At 52.0% G+C, this 16,357-nt stretch overlaps 1 protein-coding gene across 2 annotated transcripts in view; it reads left to right on the forward strand.

Moving 5' to 3' along the window:
• GRIK3 (glutamate ionotropic receptor kainate type subunit 3) overlaps positions 1 to 15,525 on the forward strand; it is a 91,928-nt gene extending 76,403 nt beyond the window's left edge. For both annotated transcript variants that reach the window (XM_064635504.1, XM_064635505.1), the window contains exons 12-16: positions 2,985 to 3,103; positions 4,910 to 5,127; positions 10,562 to 10,784; positions 11,011 to 11,261; positions 11,612 to 15,525. In XM_064635504.1, the coding sequence (XP_064491574.1) occupies positions 2,985 to 3,103; positions 4,910 to 5,127; positions 10,562 to 10,784; positions 11,011 to 11,261; positions 11,612 to 11,806 (1,006 nt within the window). In that variant the 3' untranslated portion in view covers positions 11,807 to 15,525. The remainder of the gene's footprint in view (positions 1 to 2,984; positions 3,104 to 4,909; positions 5,128 to 10,561; positions 10,785 to 11,010; positions 11,262 to 11,611) is intronic.
• Positions 15,526 to 16,357: the final 832 nt, after the last annotated feature.

A 16,357-nucleotide genomic window follows, 5' to 3' on the forward strand; every position in this document is an offset into this window, starting at 1 on the left:
GGCAGGACACAGCTGGGTGGGCTCTGCTCCCACAGCACTGCTGCCCTGAGTGCCACCAAGCACCAGGCTGCCTGTGCAGCCTGCAGTGGCAATTCAAACAGTTTGATATTCATGAGCTTATTTTTCCCAACTCATAATGGCCAGATCCAGCCCAAATTGTCCAGCCCCCACTTTCAAAGCATGTTAAATGTGCAAATTGTATCTGCACATAAAATACTGCAGCAAATACTGAGGAAAGGCTGAAGGAAATGCTGGGACAGGCCCTGATGAGACACCACTTTGCACAAACAGGGCCATCCAGATGCTCTCTCTGAGCACAGTGGCTCTGCCCAGCCTTGGCTCTCTGCCGGTGCTGAGGGATGAAAACCTGGAGAACTATGGTTTTTTCTCTGGTTTTGTTCTGAAATGAGCCTCAGCATCTCCCTGCATCACATCAATTGCAATAAAATACTACAATTTTTCCCTATCAGGCCATTTTTGGCTGAAATTCAACACATAAAATATTGCAATTACTGTTTATTTTTCACATGTTTTGTTCCTGACATTTCTTCTGTCATCTTTCTTTCAAAGAACACCAAGTATTCAGGGTAATTAAGGTTCTGCAGGAATGATCTTTTAACACACAGAGATGGAAAGCAAGAGATTTCACAGGGAAAATATTTACTGCATTCAGAAGTAATGGAAACAATATCTGCCTTTGACCCCAGCAAGGCCTCTGGAATTCAATTCTCAGAAGGAAACCGCAGTCAAAACAGCAGAGCCTTAATTCAAAGCCATGAGTCTCCAGAAGCAGGCACCAGAGTCCTCTGCTCCTGCCACAGCCATTGGTCAATGCCACTTAAACCCGACCCGGGGACTATTTAGAGGCAGGCAGAGGATGGATTGGATCCATTTCTCCTTTTAATCACTTTCAGTGCTTCATTGATGGAGCCCTTGCTCCCAACCCCCAGCCCTCGAGAGCCTCAACACTCCCTGTTCCCAAGGCTGAGGAGGGGGCTGTGTCTGAGACCCTCGGGGTGGGCTGTGCCCTGAACTGCCCCCTGCCCTCAGGCTCCCACAGCCCCTGAGTGACACCAATCCCTGGGGTGCACAATGGGGCAGTGGGTTCATTAGCCCTCCTCATTGCACTGAGGGCTGGGGCACCCACAGGAAATTTCTCTGGAGGGCAATTTAGACTCAAAAGTATTTTGCGTTAGGACTTTAAAACTTTGAAATGTCTCCATTTCCCTGCCAAAAAAGGCCAAAAGAGACAGGGAACCAATCACAGTTTTGGATGGAACACTCCTCTGAGCCCACTGGGCACCTGTGGGTGAGGGAATCCATCCATGGAGCATCCTGAGCTCCCACGGACTGTGGCTCCGGCTGCACGGGGTCAGTGAGCTCCTCTCCCTCCTTCCTTCCTTCCCTCTTGCCTCACTAATGGTTTCACTGCTCATTCTGTCGCTGCTCTGCAGATTTCTGAATATTCTCTGTCATTTGAGCAGCACCAGTAGGTTTTTGCTCAGAGACCTTGAAGTTCTGCAGCGTGTCATCTCGCCAGGCTCATTGATCTCACCCATCCCCTTTCTGTTTCAGTGTTCCACTGGCAGCCCAAGAAAGTTTTAATCTAATTCCTGAATTCTGGCTTTATCCAACAGAAAAGGTTGAGGTGCCATCCTTTACCCACCTCTGGTGTGATTTATAGCCAGTTACAAGGAATAAGCAGCATGTAAAGCTGGGTCTGAGTTCAGCCTGGTTCTTGTTTCCTTGCTGATTTCCTCTGATTTAAAAAGCAGAGGTGGGTGGGCAGCAAGGACAGCCCAGCCACTGCCTGAAGGAACAAGCAGGACTGTCCTGGTGAGCAGAATCTCTGGTTCCACACCCCCAACCCAGGGCAGGGAACCCTGCAGGAGGTGAGATAACCAAGAGCAGAGGAGAGGCTGTTGAACTGTACACTGCACGTGGAAAACAGGAGCAGAAAGTGGGACAGCTGAGCCCAGGGTGACCCTTTCCAGAGGCACGAGCAGAGCCTGGTCCATCCCCCAGGATGGTCCATCCCCCAGACCCTCCCGTGCCTGGCCCTGCTCCGGCCCCGGGACAGGATTCCAGCTCTGCACCCACGTGTGCCAGGGGCAGGTTCCAGTGCCAGCAGGGCCCTGGCACAGAGCTGGGGCCCTTCTCTCCAAACACATCCCACTCTGTGAGCGAGGGCACCCCTGGAAGTGAGCCACAAACTGTCTCCTTGGGTGCTGGCACATCTGGTGGAGAATTACAGAGGGAAACATCTCCTGACACAGGCTGTGGGCTGGGCTCTGAGAAGGGGCTGTTGTGAATCTCCAGGGATTCCAGAAGGAAGCGGAGATGATAATTAATGCCTGGTTCAAAAGCAATTATACCAATTATGTTTTTAATTTAATCTCTGCAAAATTTGGGACTCTCAGAAAATGTAAATAAACAGCTCTAAAAATATTAAGTCTCTCCTGTTGAGCATCCTCCCCAGATCCTGGCTAAATGAGCTCATTCCCAGCAGTGCTTTCCTGCCAATCCTGGGCAGGATTTGCAGAGATGTTCACAGGAAATTATCTCATTTTTGCTCAAGAACTGCAGGGCCATCCATGGAAATACATCCCTGCAGGGAATAAGTTTCTCCCACCACCTGCTACAGGGCCAAGTGTCACAGCAATCCACAGGGAACCTGCACCAAATTCCACCGTTCTGCTGATGCCCTGACTGGGCAGAATTCCTGCCTATCAGGACAGTGGACAGTTCTGCTTCTCACTAACTTGAATCTCACTCCAGTTCCCACATGCACTGCTGGGAGAATCCCTGAAATACCCCTGTTTGTCCCAGACACCTCTGCAGAGTCAGAACCTCTCACAGGCCTCCTGCCAGGGGGTCAGCAGCCCCTGCCCGGCAGCACCAGAGGCACTGAGGCCCTTTATCTCCTGCTCCCTTAGGATCCTGTCCCACCACACCCCGACCAACACTCTCTCCCTGTGCTGCAGGTTCAGCCCCTACGAGTGGTACGATGCCCACCCCTGCAACCCGGGCTCGGACATCGTGGAGAACAACTTCACCCTCCTCAACAGCTTCTGGTTCGGGATGGGAGCGCTGATGCAGCAAGGTAGGGCAGCACCCCCTGCCACTCCCTGCCCACACCCACCTGCCAGTGTGGCTTTTTGCATTGAAAATTTGGGTTGTTTGCAACCTCTGAGCACCCCCCACCATGCCCTGAGGGGGAACCCTGCCTTCCTGTCCCTCAGCTGCCTCATTCTCCCAACTCAGCCACATCCCACAGATCTGTACATTCCTATTTCTGTTAATTCAAACCCTTTGTTCCATTTCAGGATCTCTGCCCTGGCTCGCTCTGCTCTAAATCAACTTTCCCAGCAGACAGGGTGTCTTGCCCTCTGCTCTGTCCCCATTTTTTCCCTGCCCTGGTCATTCTGAGCAGTGTGAAGTGGCCTGAAGCTCCTGGTGAGGAGCTCCCCGGGAGCCCCTGCCCCAGCCACTGCCTGAGGGGACTGTTTCAGTGTCCCTGGTGTGAGACACTCCCGTGACAGGGCCCTGGGAATGGGATATGGATGGGATTACACTCGTGTGCATGCACGGAATAGAGCAAAGGGAACAGAGAGAGATGGAATGAATAGAGGAAATCTGTTCAGAAGGCAGCAGGGGGGGAGCTCGGGAGCAGCTCTGAATAAGGAACGAAATTCAGCTGTGATCTAATTGCAGAAAATCCAGGAATAGAAATAAGTGGGAATGTCAAACATTTGTCACACTTTAATTTACCGTGTACCACTAGTTATGCCCAGAGAGCAAAAGCAGCCCAGCACTGGCTCGGTGCAGGCACAGAGCTCCTGCCTGTAATAGAGATTCCTCCTGGATCTCGGCTGCCCTCGTGGACTGTGACAGTTCCCAGCAAGATGGTTTAGCAGGATGAATCATCCCCTTATCAGATGCTGATAAATGAAAAGAGCTGTATTCTTTTTAACTCAATTCTGCATCTAAGAAGAAAAATATTTCAAAGGCGGACTGATGTCACAGCATCCAATGCATCAAAGGGCAGGAGATGGAACGGGGAAGGAGCAGGATCTTGAGGAGAACCAAAGCATCCTCAATATCCAGGGCTCCTCCCCTTCCTGGTGCCTCCTTGCTGCACTCAGATGGGAGCAAAGCTACACCCCAAGCTCTGCTTTGATGCCACACTGCCTAAAATTGCTTTGCAAAGCCCAATCTTTGTTGCACATTCCAGGCTGATAAATCCTCTGAGTGCAGCTGTTTCAAACCCAAAGCTCTTGCCTGGCTTTAAAAGGTGTTTGGGGTGATTACAAAAATAGCACATCCCATTTAGCCCTTCGTGTCTGCTCCATGAAAGTCACTCCAGACCCACCACACCTTTTATGCTGTAACATCTCCTGCTTCCCCACTTCTAACTGGCATTCAAAGCCCTGGACCCTGATAGTTCCTTTCTCTGGCTGTTTGATTTTTTTTCAAACCTTGTGTATTTGAACACACTCCCCAGAGTGAGCCCTTTGAAAATAATCCATATAAAAGCAAAGCACTTTTTAAATGGCAGAACAAAACACTCATAAAAGTTCATAAATAGCTTGCTATTTAAATCTCATAAAAGCAGCCCAGTTAATTACTTCAGTTTGGATGTTTCCTGTAAATTGGGCACTGTACCCAAGGTCAGCAATCGAGGGAGAGGGTTTTTCTGCAAATGCTACAAAAACCCCACTGATGTCCTCTCATGCAAGATGTCTGGGTAATCTGCCTCAAAACCAGTTGGCTTTAATTGCATAGCTGTTACAGTTTTGACAGTGAAACTTAATCCCACATATATATATATGTACAAATATAATGTCCATACGTATCAAACGGGTCCTTTCCCTCTGTTTCCTCCCTGCCCTCCCCTGTCCCGCCCCAGGCTCGGAGCTGATGCCCAAGGCCCTGTCTACACGGATCATTGGTGGCATATGGTGGTTCTTCACCCTAATTATCATCTCGTCCTACACGGCCAACCTCGCCGCCTTCCTGACGGTGGAGAGGATGGAGTCCCCCATCGACTCGGCAGATGACCTGGCAAAGCAGACAAAGATAGAGTACGGGGCAGTGAAGGATGGAGCTACCATGACCTTCTTCAAGGTGAGACCAGGCAGAGGCTTCCACCTTCCAGGCACAGATGCACCACGCTGAGGCCAACGGGAGTGAGAACAAAGATCCAAAGACACAAAGCCTCCCAGGCCACCGCTGCTGCCCCTCACAGGCGGGTTCCTTCAGTCTCACATCTCGGGCAGACTGACAGTGCAGCCTTCCTGAGTCCCACCAAGGCTAAATCCTCCCTCCCTGCTGCCAACTGAAGCCACAGTTAGAAAATGACACTGATTTTACAGCTTTGGAGGCTGTATCCAGTACTGGCTCAGACACCTCAAACAAAGCACGTGCCAGGCACAACGGGACAGGTGTGGCTTGTATCAAAGCCCTACAGAAAAATCTTACATTCCCTAAAGCATCTTCCCAATCTCCACATCTGCTGCATCCAGCTCCTTCCGTGCCTCTGCCAGCACAGCCCCAGGGAGCCCCGAGGCTGACCCAGCCAGCCCTCAGGGACAGAGGAGCACAAATGGAACCTGCAGCTGGACAGATGTTGCAAAGTGCCCTCCCTGACCAGTACCTTTTACAGCTGAAATATCTTTCTTGTCCTTCAGTTATTCATATCAATGCAGTCCAGTTTTATTAACCTCTGAGATCCAGGGCAAGGTAACACCACCAGTACATCACAATCAAATTGCATTAACTTCTTCTATTTAAAGCCTAATTAAATTCAGAAGTCAGTCAGATTCCACTGTTGCCTCAAAAATGGAAAGAAACTGAGAGGTGTAAAAAGATCTTTAAAACCACTGCTGGCCTGTAAAAACCCACTTAAAACAAGAGAGAGAATAAAGGGATAGAAATGAGGGGTGATTAAGGAATTATCACCCTGGCAAGGCAAGAGGAGCATGGGCAGATTCCAGCCCTTGGCTCAGGAATGAGACTGGCTCCAGCACACCTCCACTGGGAAACACTCCTTCCCCCTCATCCCCCTAATGCAGAAGGAAATATGTGACAAGCACAGTCCAGGCCTCACCAGGCAGGTTGGACCTGGTGCTGCAGTGTTTGAGCAGGCACAGACACAGCTTGAGGAGGCCTCCCCAGTTTAATTGGCAACACTCATTAGAGGAAGCCAATGTGCTGGGTTTTAATTACAAAGAACCTCCTTGTCCCACAATTTCTCTGGGCTCTGACCCTGCTGAGGAGCCACTGCCCTTCCTGAATGTCCACCCTCTACTGTGACAGGCAGCAGCAGGGGTTGGTTGGGAGTTTGCTTTGTCCTTTAACGAATTCTGGGAATGCCCACCTGCTACTGAGGGCCCATTTGCCTCCTGCCATGGAGCTGGGCCATGGCTTCTGTCTGTGGCACGGGCCAGCTGCACAGTGGTACCTTCCAGAGCCATATAAACCTGGAAGAGCCAGCAGGGAAAGACAGGCTGTAACTGGGCTTTAACTGCGCTTTCCAAGACGAGTTTTATACGGGAATAAAAGGAAACTGTCTCTTTTAACAATCATCAGGACACAGTATATTTATTGCTTCATATCATTATCCATCAGAATCGTACTTCAGGCTTCCAATGGCCCTGGCAGGGTTTATTGATGCAGTGCATTTTATTATCACTGTTGTATGGAGATGAATTCTCAGGGATGTCCCCTCTGACAAGCGTTTCCATTACTAGAGCAGTGGGAGCACCTGGGTGGGATGTTCTGCTCGCTTGTCCTTCATGTCCAGAGGGGCACAGGAGAGCCAGGATTTCTCCCACCCCCAGGACGGTCTCTGTCAGTGCCTGGGCAATTCCCACAGCCCCGGTGGCAGTGCCACCTCCTCGGGGACACCTGTCACACAGCACAAAGCTCCGGGGACGAGCGCTGGGAGCTGGCTGAGGATCCACATTCCCTCGGATGGGTGGCACTGGAGGGACAGCAAAGGGCTCGTGGGTTCCCTGCCCTTCCTCTGCTGAAGGGGGGCACCCCAGACACAGCCCCGCTGGCTCCTGGGCACCATGGCTCCTGGAGAGGCCCTGGGGCCGGAGCAGAGGCTGAGGGCAGCACACCAGTAATCCTGCTCCGTGGATTATCACCAGGACTCGGCACAAACTGCTGCCTGGCTCCTTGTATGGCTCCTTCCCACACAACTTGCTCCTGCACTGCTCCTGTTAAACCAGCTGCAAACTCCCACATGACCCCGAGCACAGTGGGCCCTGTGGCACCTCGGGCTGCAGGAGGAGAGCACCATCCTGGGAGCTGAGCTCGGGGAGCACTGGAGAGCAGGAGGAAGAGGAAGGCAGACGCCTTGCACGCTGTTCCCTGAGGTGGTTCCCAAAGCACTGACCACTTCTGTGTTCAGGCTGCCTGAGGGTTTGTGCAGAGCTCACCAGGGACATCACAGAAGGTCCTGACGGAGCAGAGCCAAGAGACACCCCTGGGGCATCTCCATGGTGGGGGATCCTGCTCCCACAAGGGTTCTCCCTGGGCAGCCCAGCTACCTGGCCACGGCAGACGGGAAGCAGAAGTTTTACCAACCGTATTGGCAGATTTTGACTTCATGAAAAGAACTTTTGAGAAGTTATTTATTCCCTGGCAATGCAGATTGAGTTACAGGAATAAACATGGATCAATTAATTTAGGAATAGCATCTCAAGTTCATTGTAACTCATGCCAGAAATCCTTCCCATCCCACAGAGGATGCTGCTGCTCCGAACTGCGACGGGTCTCACGTGCAGTCTGGAACCCGGGGGTGTGTGTGTACACAGAGACTCCCTTGTACACGTTCAATCCTCAAGAGTGAGAGTATCTTCAGTCGGTGAAAATCAATTTATTTTTTCATACAGGCTGGAATTGAAAATCTTAAGCCTGATAGTTCCTTTCTTGCCAATTTGGCTGATAAAAAAGCGTATATGTCTTGGCAAGGTGCCTCGTGGGGGCTCCTCTGAACGATTCCATTAATTGCTGTGGGTGACTGGCCCTGCAGCACTGGTTATTGAAGGTGGCTCCTGAGCTGGGACTCTGAAGAATGGAGTCGGAGGTGCTGCCATCGGAGGGGCTGGGGCTCGGCTCTCACACATCTCATTTAGCACCAGCCCGGGCTGACTGGGATGCAGAGCACAGCAGAGCAGATCCTGGTGTTATTTACCACGAACAAACTGAGGAGAGCTCCACTGGCAGGAGGGAGAGGGGTGAGCAGGACGAGGCACAGCCAGGCCTGTGTCCGGAGGTCTGTCCCTGTTCCTGTGGCAGGGGGGAGCAGTGACCAGCAGCTCCATCCTCGTGGCCAGCCCTGACCCAGGGGAGCCCCAGCTGGAGGGGTGCTCGGCCCTGGGATGCTCAGAGCTGGACTCGAAGTAGCTGGACTCTTCTTGGAGAAATCTGGGCTCTTCCTGGCATTCCCAAACACAATCAAGTCCTTTCAAGCTGGTCAGGAGCGGTGATTTAAGAGGAGAAAAGTGGTTTTTCTCTTCCAAAGAATTTCAGTTGCCTGAAGAGCTCCAGTGCCTCATGCAAGTCCCATTTGCTTCACTAAATGCAGCCTATTGATTTTTTGCCTGTTTATTTTGCTCTATGCTCTAAACTGGGAGAACACTGATGTTAAGAGCTCTGTGTCAACACCTAAGGAGCATTAAACGCAGGAAGAGAAGGTAGCAAAGGGAGAGCCAGGAAACCCAGAGGCCTCTGATTTGAACTATATAAATGTTAAACAGGTCCTTATCAGCCAGCCGAGCACCAGATTCATTTCAATTACCCATTGTAACGCACAGGTATTTAATAATCCTTTTGCAGGCTACATTTCTTGCTGCTCTTTAAGGTTTCATAGATGCCACAAATCTACCTTACAGGCACCGGTCCAGATTTTCAAGTGAGGGAGATTATCCTGCCTCTTGAATGAAGTTTGCTCTGATACATCCTCTGCTGCACATTCACCAAGTGGATTATAATGAGCACGAGCTTTAATGGAGGAGAAATGAGCCCGTGGGCATTCTGGAGAGGAGAAGGGGCCCGCGGGGTTAAAGGCAGGGGAACAGCCTTTGCTTGAACTGCACTGCACCCCCCTGAGCTTTTGTTAAACTTTTGCTAAACTTGCTGGGAAAAAGGCTGGGCAAGGCATTTGGAATACAAAGCATTATGAGGGACCTTCAGATAATGCCCGGTGAATTACAGTGGTTTCATCAGAAGAGCCTGTGCTGGCACATTTTGGGTGGTACTGACAAAAGGAGGGGGAGCTGTGGCAGCAGCAGTTGGGCTGGACTGGGGCTCCATCTCCTGCTTCCTCACGGAAGGACAGAGACCTGCAGGGAGAACAGCGACGGCTGAAGCGGCTGAGTCGCTGTCCTGCTGAGCAGCTGCCTTGGCCAGGGCACAGCACAGGGACTTCCCAGCCTCCAACTCACCAGCCAGCTCCAGCCTCGACCAGGAGCGTGGTGGAGGAGCAGGTCTGGCTGACTAAGCTGCCTCTGATGAAAGAGGAAAACCAAGGCACTGGGCAGAAAAGCAGAACGGTGCATGAAGGAGGAGGCAGCAGTGGAACACGGGCTTTGATATCCAGGTGCTGTTCCTGAGGAACAGAGCGGATCTGAGGGACAGCAAAGGGGCACAGCAGGAGGGAACTGCCCTGCCTGTCCAGGGAATCTGCCAAAACTAAAGCCACTTCTGACCAGCAGCTGGGCTAGTGGAAGGTGTCCCTGCCCATGGGGGTGGAACTGGATGAGTTTCTCCCAACCCAAACCATTCTGGGATTCTATGACTTCTGTGACAAGTGGCAGAGACAACTCAGAAGGTGCTCGTAGATAAATGGTACATTTCAAATGTTATGGCAAGATGTGAAATAACCATATTTCTTCTCACCCAACACATTTTGTAGAAGAAAAAAACAACATTCACATGAATAGCAAGATAGAAAACATATTCCCCATCTTTGCAACAGAATGTCTGCTGATAGTGAAAGAATATCCATGTTTATTTTTAGCCCTAAGACAATCTTGAGTATCTCTGTGCCTCTGTTTACGTGGTTACGTTAAATCTGTTTGGCAGTTGCACATATCTCAGAGGAGACATATTTCCTTGCCATGCTTGAGGAAAGACAAAAATATCATCGAATATGTGTGGCAGAGAAAACCATGCAGAAATGTTAAAGGGTAAAGAAATCCTTTTTAGGACACTTATACATTTCAGCAGATCTGCTGCTGGCCTGGGACACGAGGAGGGGCTGCAGGGAAGCCAGGAAAGGGTTCAGTTCCACCCAAGGGCCTGAAGCACCTGCACAGCAGAACATGTGCTGGGACCTTTGTCTCTTGTTATGACAACATGAAACCAAACAACGTTGGGCAGTGAAAGCACAGAGGTATTTAAGACAAGGTCAGACTGGGGATAGCTCCGCTCTGTGACCCGTTCTTAACTGCTATTATTATTGTTATTATTTACTGAAAAGATACCAGGTTTCAGCAAATTGAAGACTCATTCTTATTTTGGGGGGGTGGGGATATCATTTTTCCAGAAATCCAAAATTTCCACGTTTGAAAAAATGTGGGCTTTCATGAGCAGCAAACCCACGGCGCTGGTTAAAAACAACGAGGAGGGGATCCAGCGAACCCTGACGGCCGATTACGCCCTGCTGATGGAGTCCACCACCATCGAGTACATCACCCAGAGGAACTGCAACCTCACCCAGATCGGGGGGCTCATCGACACCAAGGGCTACGGCATCGGCACGCCCATGGGTAAGTGACGGGGGGTCTGCAGGGACCCCGAGGGGGCTGGTTCCCACCAACACAACAGAGGTGATGAATGTGAGCCACTCCCAGCAGCAAAGTTCCAAATACCAAAGTTTACACTGTCTGCCTGCTGAAGAGAGGTCTGAGCTGCCCTGCTTAACAGACACCTTCCCTATCTGGTGGGATTTTGGTCCCACCTTCCCCCTGTGTGTCATGGTGTTCCCCTCCCCAGGGTCACCGTACAGGGACAAGATCACCATCGCCATCCTCCAGCTCCAGGAGGAGGACAAGCTCCACGTCATGAAGGAGAAGTGGTGGCGGGGGAATGGCTGCCCCGAGGACGAGAACAAGGAGGCCAGTGCTCTGGGCATCCAGAACATCGGGGGGATCTTCATCGTGCTGGCAGCAGGCCTGGTGCTGTCCGTCTTCGTGGCCATGGTGGAGTTCATCTACAAGCTGCGCAAAACGGCGGAGCGAGAGCAGGTACTGCCTGTCCCCTCCTGCCCCCCCTGGGCCCAGCAGGGAGGGCTTCACACCCTGAGCCCAGAGACAGGCAGGGAGGAGAGCCCGCGGGACTGCCCCGTGTTTGTCCCTGTCCCCAGCAGACACTGCCCCGTGTTTGTCCCTGTCCCCAGCAGACACTGCCCCGTGTTTGTCCCTGTCCCCAGCAGACACTGCCCCGTGTTTGTCCCTGTCCCCAGCAGACACTGACCCGTGTTTGTCCCTGTCCCCAGCAGACACTGCCCCGTGTTTGTCCCTGTCCCCAGCAGACACTGCCCCGTGTTTGTCCCTGTCCCCAGCAGACACTGACCCGTGTTTGTCCCTGTCCCCAGCGCTCCTTCTGCAGCGCCGTGGCCGACGAGATCCGGCTGTCCCTCACCTGCCAGCGCCGTGTCAAGCACAAGCCCCAGCCCCCCGTGCTGGTGAAGACGGACGCCGTGATCAACATGCACACCTTCAACGACCGCCGGCTGCCCGGCAAGGACAACATGACCTGCAACACCGGATTGGCACCCGTGTTCCCCTAGGGAACGGGACGGGGAGGGGCGGGAGGGAAGGAACTGTGGCAGACAAGGCTGGATGCACTCTGAACTAGGGAAGAGAGGATTAAAAAAACAGAAAAAAAGAAAAAGAAAAAAAAGCCTGGTTTGTTCATTTCAAGAACAAGGCCTTTGCAACCCAGCTGCATCCATCACCACAGAGGAGCCACAGCTTCCAAGCACGGACAGCAACGTGGGTCTTGGGGCTTTTTGGTTTTGGTTTTGTTACTTTTCATTTCTGGTTTTTTTTAAAGCTTCAATCCTCCAGGCCTCATGGAATCCAAGCACCACCCAGGAGTCTGATGTTTACACACTGAAAACACGAGGAGGTGAAGCAGAATTGAGCCAACCTGCCCCGGAGCGGGTGAGGAGGAGCCCCGAGCACGGCTCCCACAGCACGGCAATAAATAGGAACACTTGGTCAGGAATGAGCACCTGTTCCACACCGACACTCACAGCACATTTTGGATACACTGTCTGGGAAAGGGAGAGGCATCTGGGAAGCACTGGGATGGTCAAGGCTGTGCCTGCTCTTGAAGCAGCTCGTGGTGGCCCCTCACCTCGTGGCTGTCCTGGCTGTGGCCATCCAGGGCTGGATATCCACGGGGGAGCGTGCTGGGAGAAGGCAACACACGTTCCCAGGTCAGCTGGGGAAGGAGAGCTGTCTGGAAGGGGTGACTGAGCCTGAACAGAGCCGAATTCCTGGCCAGGGAATACTGCATCTTCGAGGGACAGCACCCCACGCCCCGTGCCAAGCCCAGGGTGACACTGTGATCTCCAGCCCCTCCTCTGCTCTCCCACAGAGCTCAGGCTGGCCCACGGAGAGCGCAGGAAGCAGCTGAGCCCACGGGCTCTGGCAGTGGTGGGAGCAGAGCTGCTTCCGAGAGCCAAAAGCACCCATTTCCAAGGAACTCAGCAGTGCTGAGCCACAGCTCCAGCCCAGGAGGGGACTGTGGGGCTGGTTTAGGACTGAACGCTCTCCATGGCATCAGGGACCTGAAGGAGTCCCAGCCTGCGGTGCCAGCGCTGGCCTGGGATGAGCAGCAATGCCAGTGCCAAGCCTGGTGCCCTCCTGCTCCGACCACAAACCGCTGCCCCTCGGGCAGCCTCTCCATGGGATTTAAGCAAACACACGCTAAAATGGTTTTAGGAAATCTTCCATGAACTGTCTTCTTATTTTCAGGTTGCTCGACCCAGAAGGTTGGTCCTGCAGATGAGTTTAGGCAGAATTACCAAAGACCCCTCTGCTGACCTAAAGTAACGCTCAAGCAAACCTCGCTCAGCTCCCAGGGGCCTGTGGGGGCCAGCAGGACACTCCAGGTTCACTCTCAGTTAGACAAATGGAAATGTCTGTGCCCGTGGTAACCCAGAACGTCACCCAGTGATGCAAAGGTGCTTAAGAGCTCTGACTGAAACACTGCTGGTGCAGAAAACGTGAACCTCCTTCCCCTGCACAGCAAGGGGACAGTGACCTGCAGGACCCTGCCCGTGTGGAGGGCAGGCAGGGCAGGGGTGGAGCAGCCAGTGCCCAGCTCTGTGCCACGGCCACCGCGGGAACCGGTCCAGGACTGACCCCGGCTGCCCTCCCCAGCCACACGGTGTTCTGAGAGTTCACCCTCGCCCAGAGGAACAAACCTGTTTGCAGCTGATTCGGGATTTTTCCCCACCTGTTCCTCCCCGTGCTCAGTCGGAAGGTTGTCTGAGCTGAGCAGAATTAGCAAATTAGCTCGAGGGGGGAGAGCTGCTCCCCTGCCCCAGCACAGAACACAGTTTGTCCTTGTTTTGCTTTCTCCATGATGTAAAGAAGCAACAGAGTGACCCCAAACAAAACGAGGTGATTTGTCAAACTTTGACTCAAGTAAAGATATGCAAAGAATTCAACGTTCATTTTCACCTTTTCACGAAAACCATGACAAATTGGGGGTGAAAGCTGCCAACGCAGTGAGCACCAGATTCCTAATAGTTTGCTATTAGGAGGGCAGACTGAAGTGTGGGGCAGCTTCCCAAAGCTAAGGACATACTTTCTGTATTCCTTTGCAAATCCTAGGCTTGTCAGAGGAGTAGATTTCATGTTTTCCTTGAGGATTCCTAAGCTCTTAGAAAGAGATTTTTACAATTAAAGGAGAGATTAAAACAAAGCCTGAAACTGGCTTTAAATGTCCAGAGAGTAAAACAGCATTCATTTTGCTTCTTGGCAGATTTTTTTAAAAATAAATAAATATCGGTAATACCACAAACCCCATTTATTCCTCTTTGACACCAGCCTGATTTGATTTGACTCATGGACATCCCAGTGACAGGTGAGCATCTGGAATCACTGGTGTCACTGCCAGCCAGAACAAACCCTGCAGATGAGCCTTCTCCTTCCTGCCCTACACCCCTAAATCAGCCACGAACAGCAGCCAAATTCCTGCATCTACATTATGGTTTTCTGTTGAAATTGGATCACTAAAGCATTTGACAAGCACTGCCAAGGGAATGTTCTGGGAGCTGCCAGGCCCACCCTGCTCCCTGACCTGAGGGGACAGGGTGGCCTCAGCCCTCAGCCCTCCTGTGGCCCCGGGGGCAGCTCTCCCAGGAGGGGCCACTGAGCCTGGAGCCTCTCCCGTGTGCTCCTCGGCCCGGGGCCCAAAGCCACGTGTGCTGATCCCAGAGGAGAATGTGTTGGGAGACTTGGGAAGGGACAGACCCCATGACAAAGCCTCAAAGCCTTCTGCTGGTCTGTGACCCGGCTGGGACTAGTGATGACTCACATCTTACAACTCATCTGACTTCCAATGCTGCTGAACTCGGTTCCTTTCTTCACCTGGGCAGAGGGACTGGAAAAGTGAGAAGGAAATACAGAAAAATACAGAAATCCAGGAGGAAATACAGAAAAAGCAGGTTTGGGCTATTGAACTGTATCTAAACTGTTGTCACCTTGGCTCACCATCCCCTCATCACTTGCTTTTTCCCTCCAGCTCTCCCCTGAGACAGAGCAGGGACAGCCAGCAGCTCTCCTGGGTGGATTTGCTGTTGGAGTCAACCAACAGCGTGTGCTGGGTCCGATGCCAGGGGACAGACCCACAGAGAGACAGAATATGCAAAGGGGCACCAGCTCCATCTCTGGGCACCCACTGCTGCCCCTCAGAGGGGCTGCTGGGAGCAGACTGGGCCGGGGGCCAGCACAGGGGGCTCTCGAGAGGTCACAGCAAAGGACCCTGTGGGTCTCAGTGGCTGTCACCCCGGGCTCACCCCAGGGTGCCCAGCACGGTGTGTGGGGCACCACAGTCCCTGGAGGTGCTCGGGGTTGGCAGGGCAGGAGCGTTCCCAGGCATCAGCATCTGCTCTGTACCTGACTTTGACATGTTTCTCAAAAAAAGATAAAAAAATAATAATTAAAAAAAAAAAAAAAAAACAACCAACAAAAAGAGTGGGAAAAAGGAAAAAATGGTCTCCGTGACATTCAGGGGATTTTCCTTTGTGGACATGCAGAATTTCTATGAATATAGTTTTTTGTAAACATTTTGTAACAATTTTGGTTTCATAGTAACTGTGTTACTTGCTGATCATTCTAGGCTGATGTAAATACAATTTCCAAAAAATAAAAAAAAAGAAAAAATTCTGATTATTTTCCTTTTTAAGACACTGTGATATATCAAAGTGCACAGTTTGCTGTATGAAGTAATATGGTTTTAAATTTTAAATAAATAATTTCTAGAAAATAATGAAGCTTATGCCTGTTTATACTCAACACCTCCCTTCTTGTTCAAATTTTATCCCTAAACTCAGTGTTTAATGACACCCCCAATTTTATCAGCCATAAAAGCCAGTGATGAAAAAAGCAATTCCCAACTGAACCCCAACAGCTGGGAACTGCTGCTGGTGCTGCTCCCGAGGGGGTTGGGGCACAGTTGGAAGTGGTGACACCAGGCTGAGAGAGGGCAGAGGGGCCGAAGCTCAGATGGCACAGCTCTGCCTGCCCTCGCACACCTACAGCAGTTTGATAGTTTGATACCAGATGAGTAGCTAAGCCCAGATATCCCATAAGGAGCCTTCCCCAGGAACTCCCTCCCCTTGGTTTGCCTGGAGGTGCCTGAGCTTTTCACCACAAGCGGTGCTGGGGCGAGAGCCCCGACCAGGACGCCGGGTCCATAAAAGCTCTGTTTGCCTCCTCCTGCCATGCATGTCACAAATCTTATTAGCCCCATAAAAGCTGAGGGCACCCTAAAGGCCAAGGTTTATTAGTCTGAAGTCTCTCTGACTCTGCTTTCTTGCACGAGGAACGAGGGAACGCCTGTGGGTTGGGGCTGGGAGCGCGAGCTGGGCCCTTCCAGCCGGGAGAACAAACCCAGGGCAGAGGCACAGCCCGGGGGTGGCTCTGGGCTTCCGAGGCACAGCCCACCCTGCACACGGGGACAGACAGGCAATTCCTTCCCATCTTCATTATTTTCAAGGGTCACCCTCAAAAATCTTTCTCATCTCTATTCACTTGAGCCCCCGGACAACTGCAGCTTTGAGGCTCCCGCCGAGGGGGGACCAGCAGAGCCCAGCCCAGCC

Source organism: Pseudopipra pipra, chromosome 24, assembly GCF_036250125.1.
Source record: "Pseudopipra pipra isolate bDixPip1 chromosome 24, bDixPip1.hap1, whole genome shotgun sequence".
In the NCBI taxonomy this organism is placed as follows: domain Eukaryota; kingdom Metazoa; phylum Chordata; class Aves; order Passeriformes; family Pipridae; genus Pseudopipra; species Pseudopipra pipra.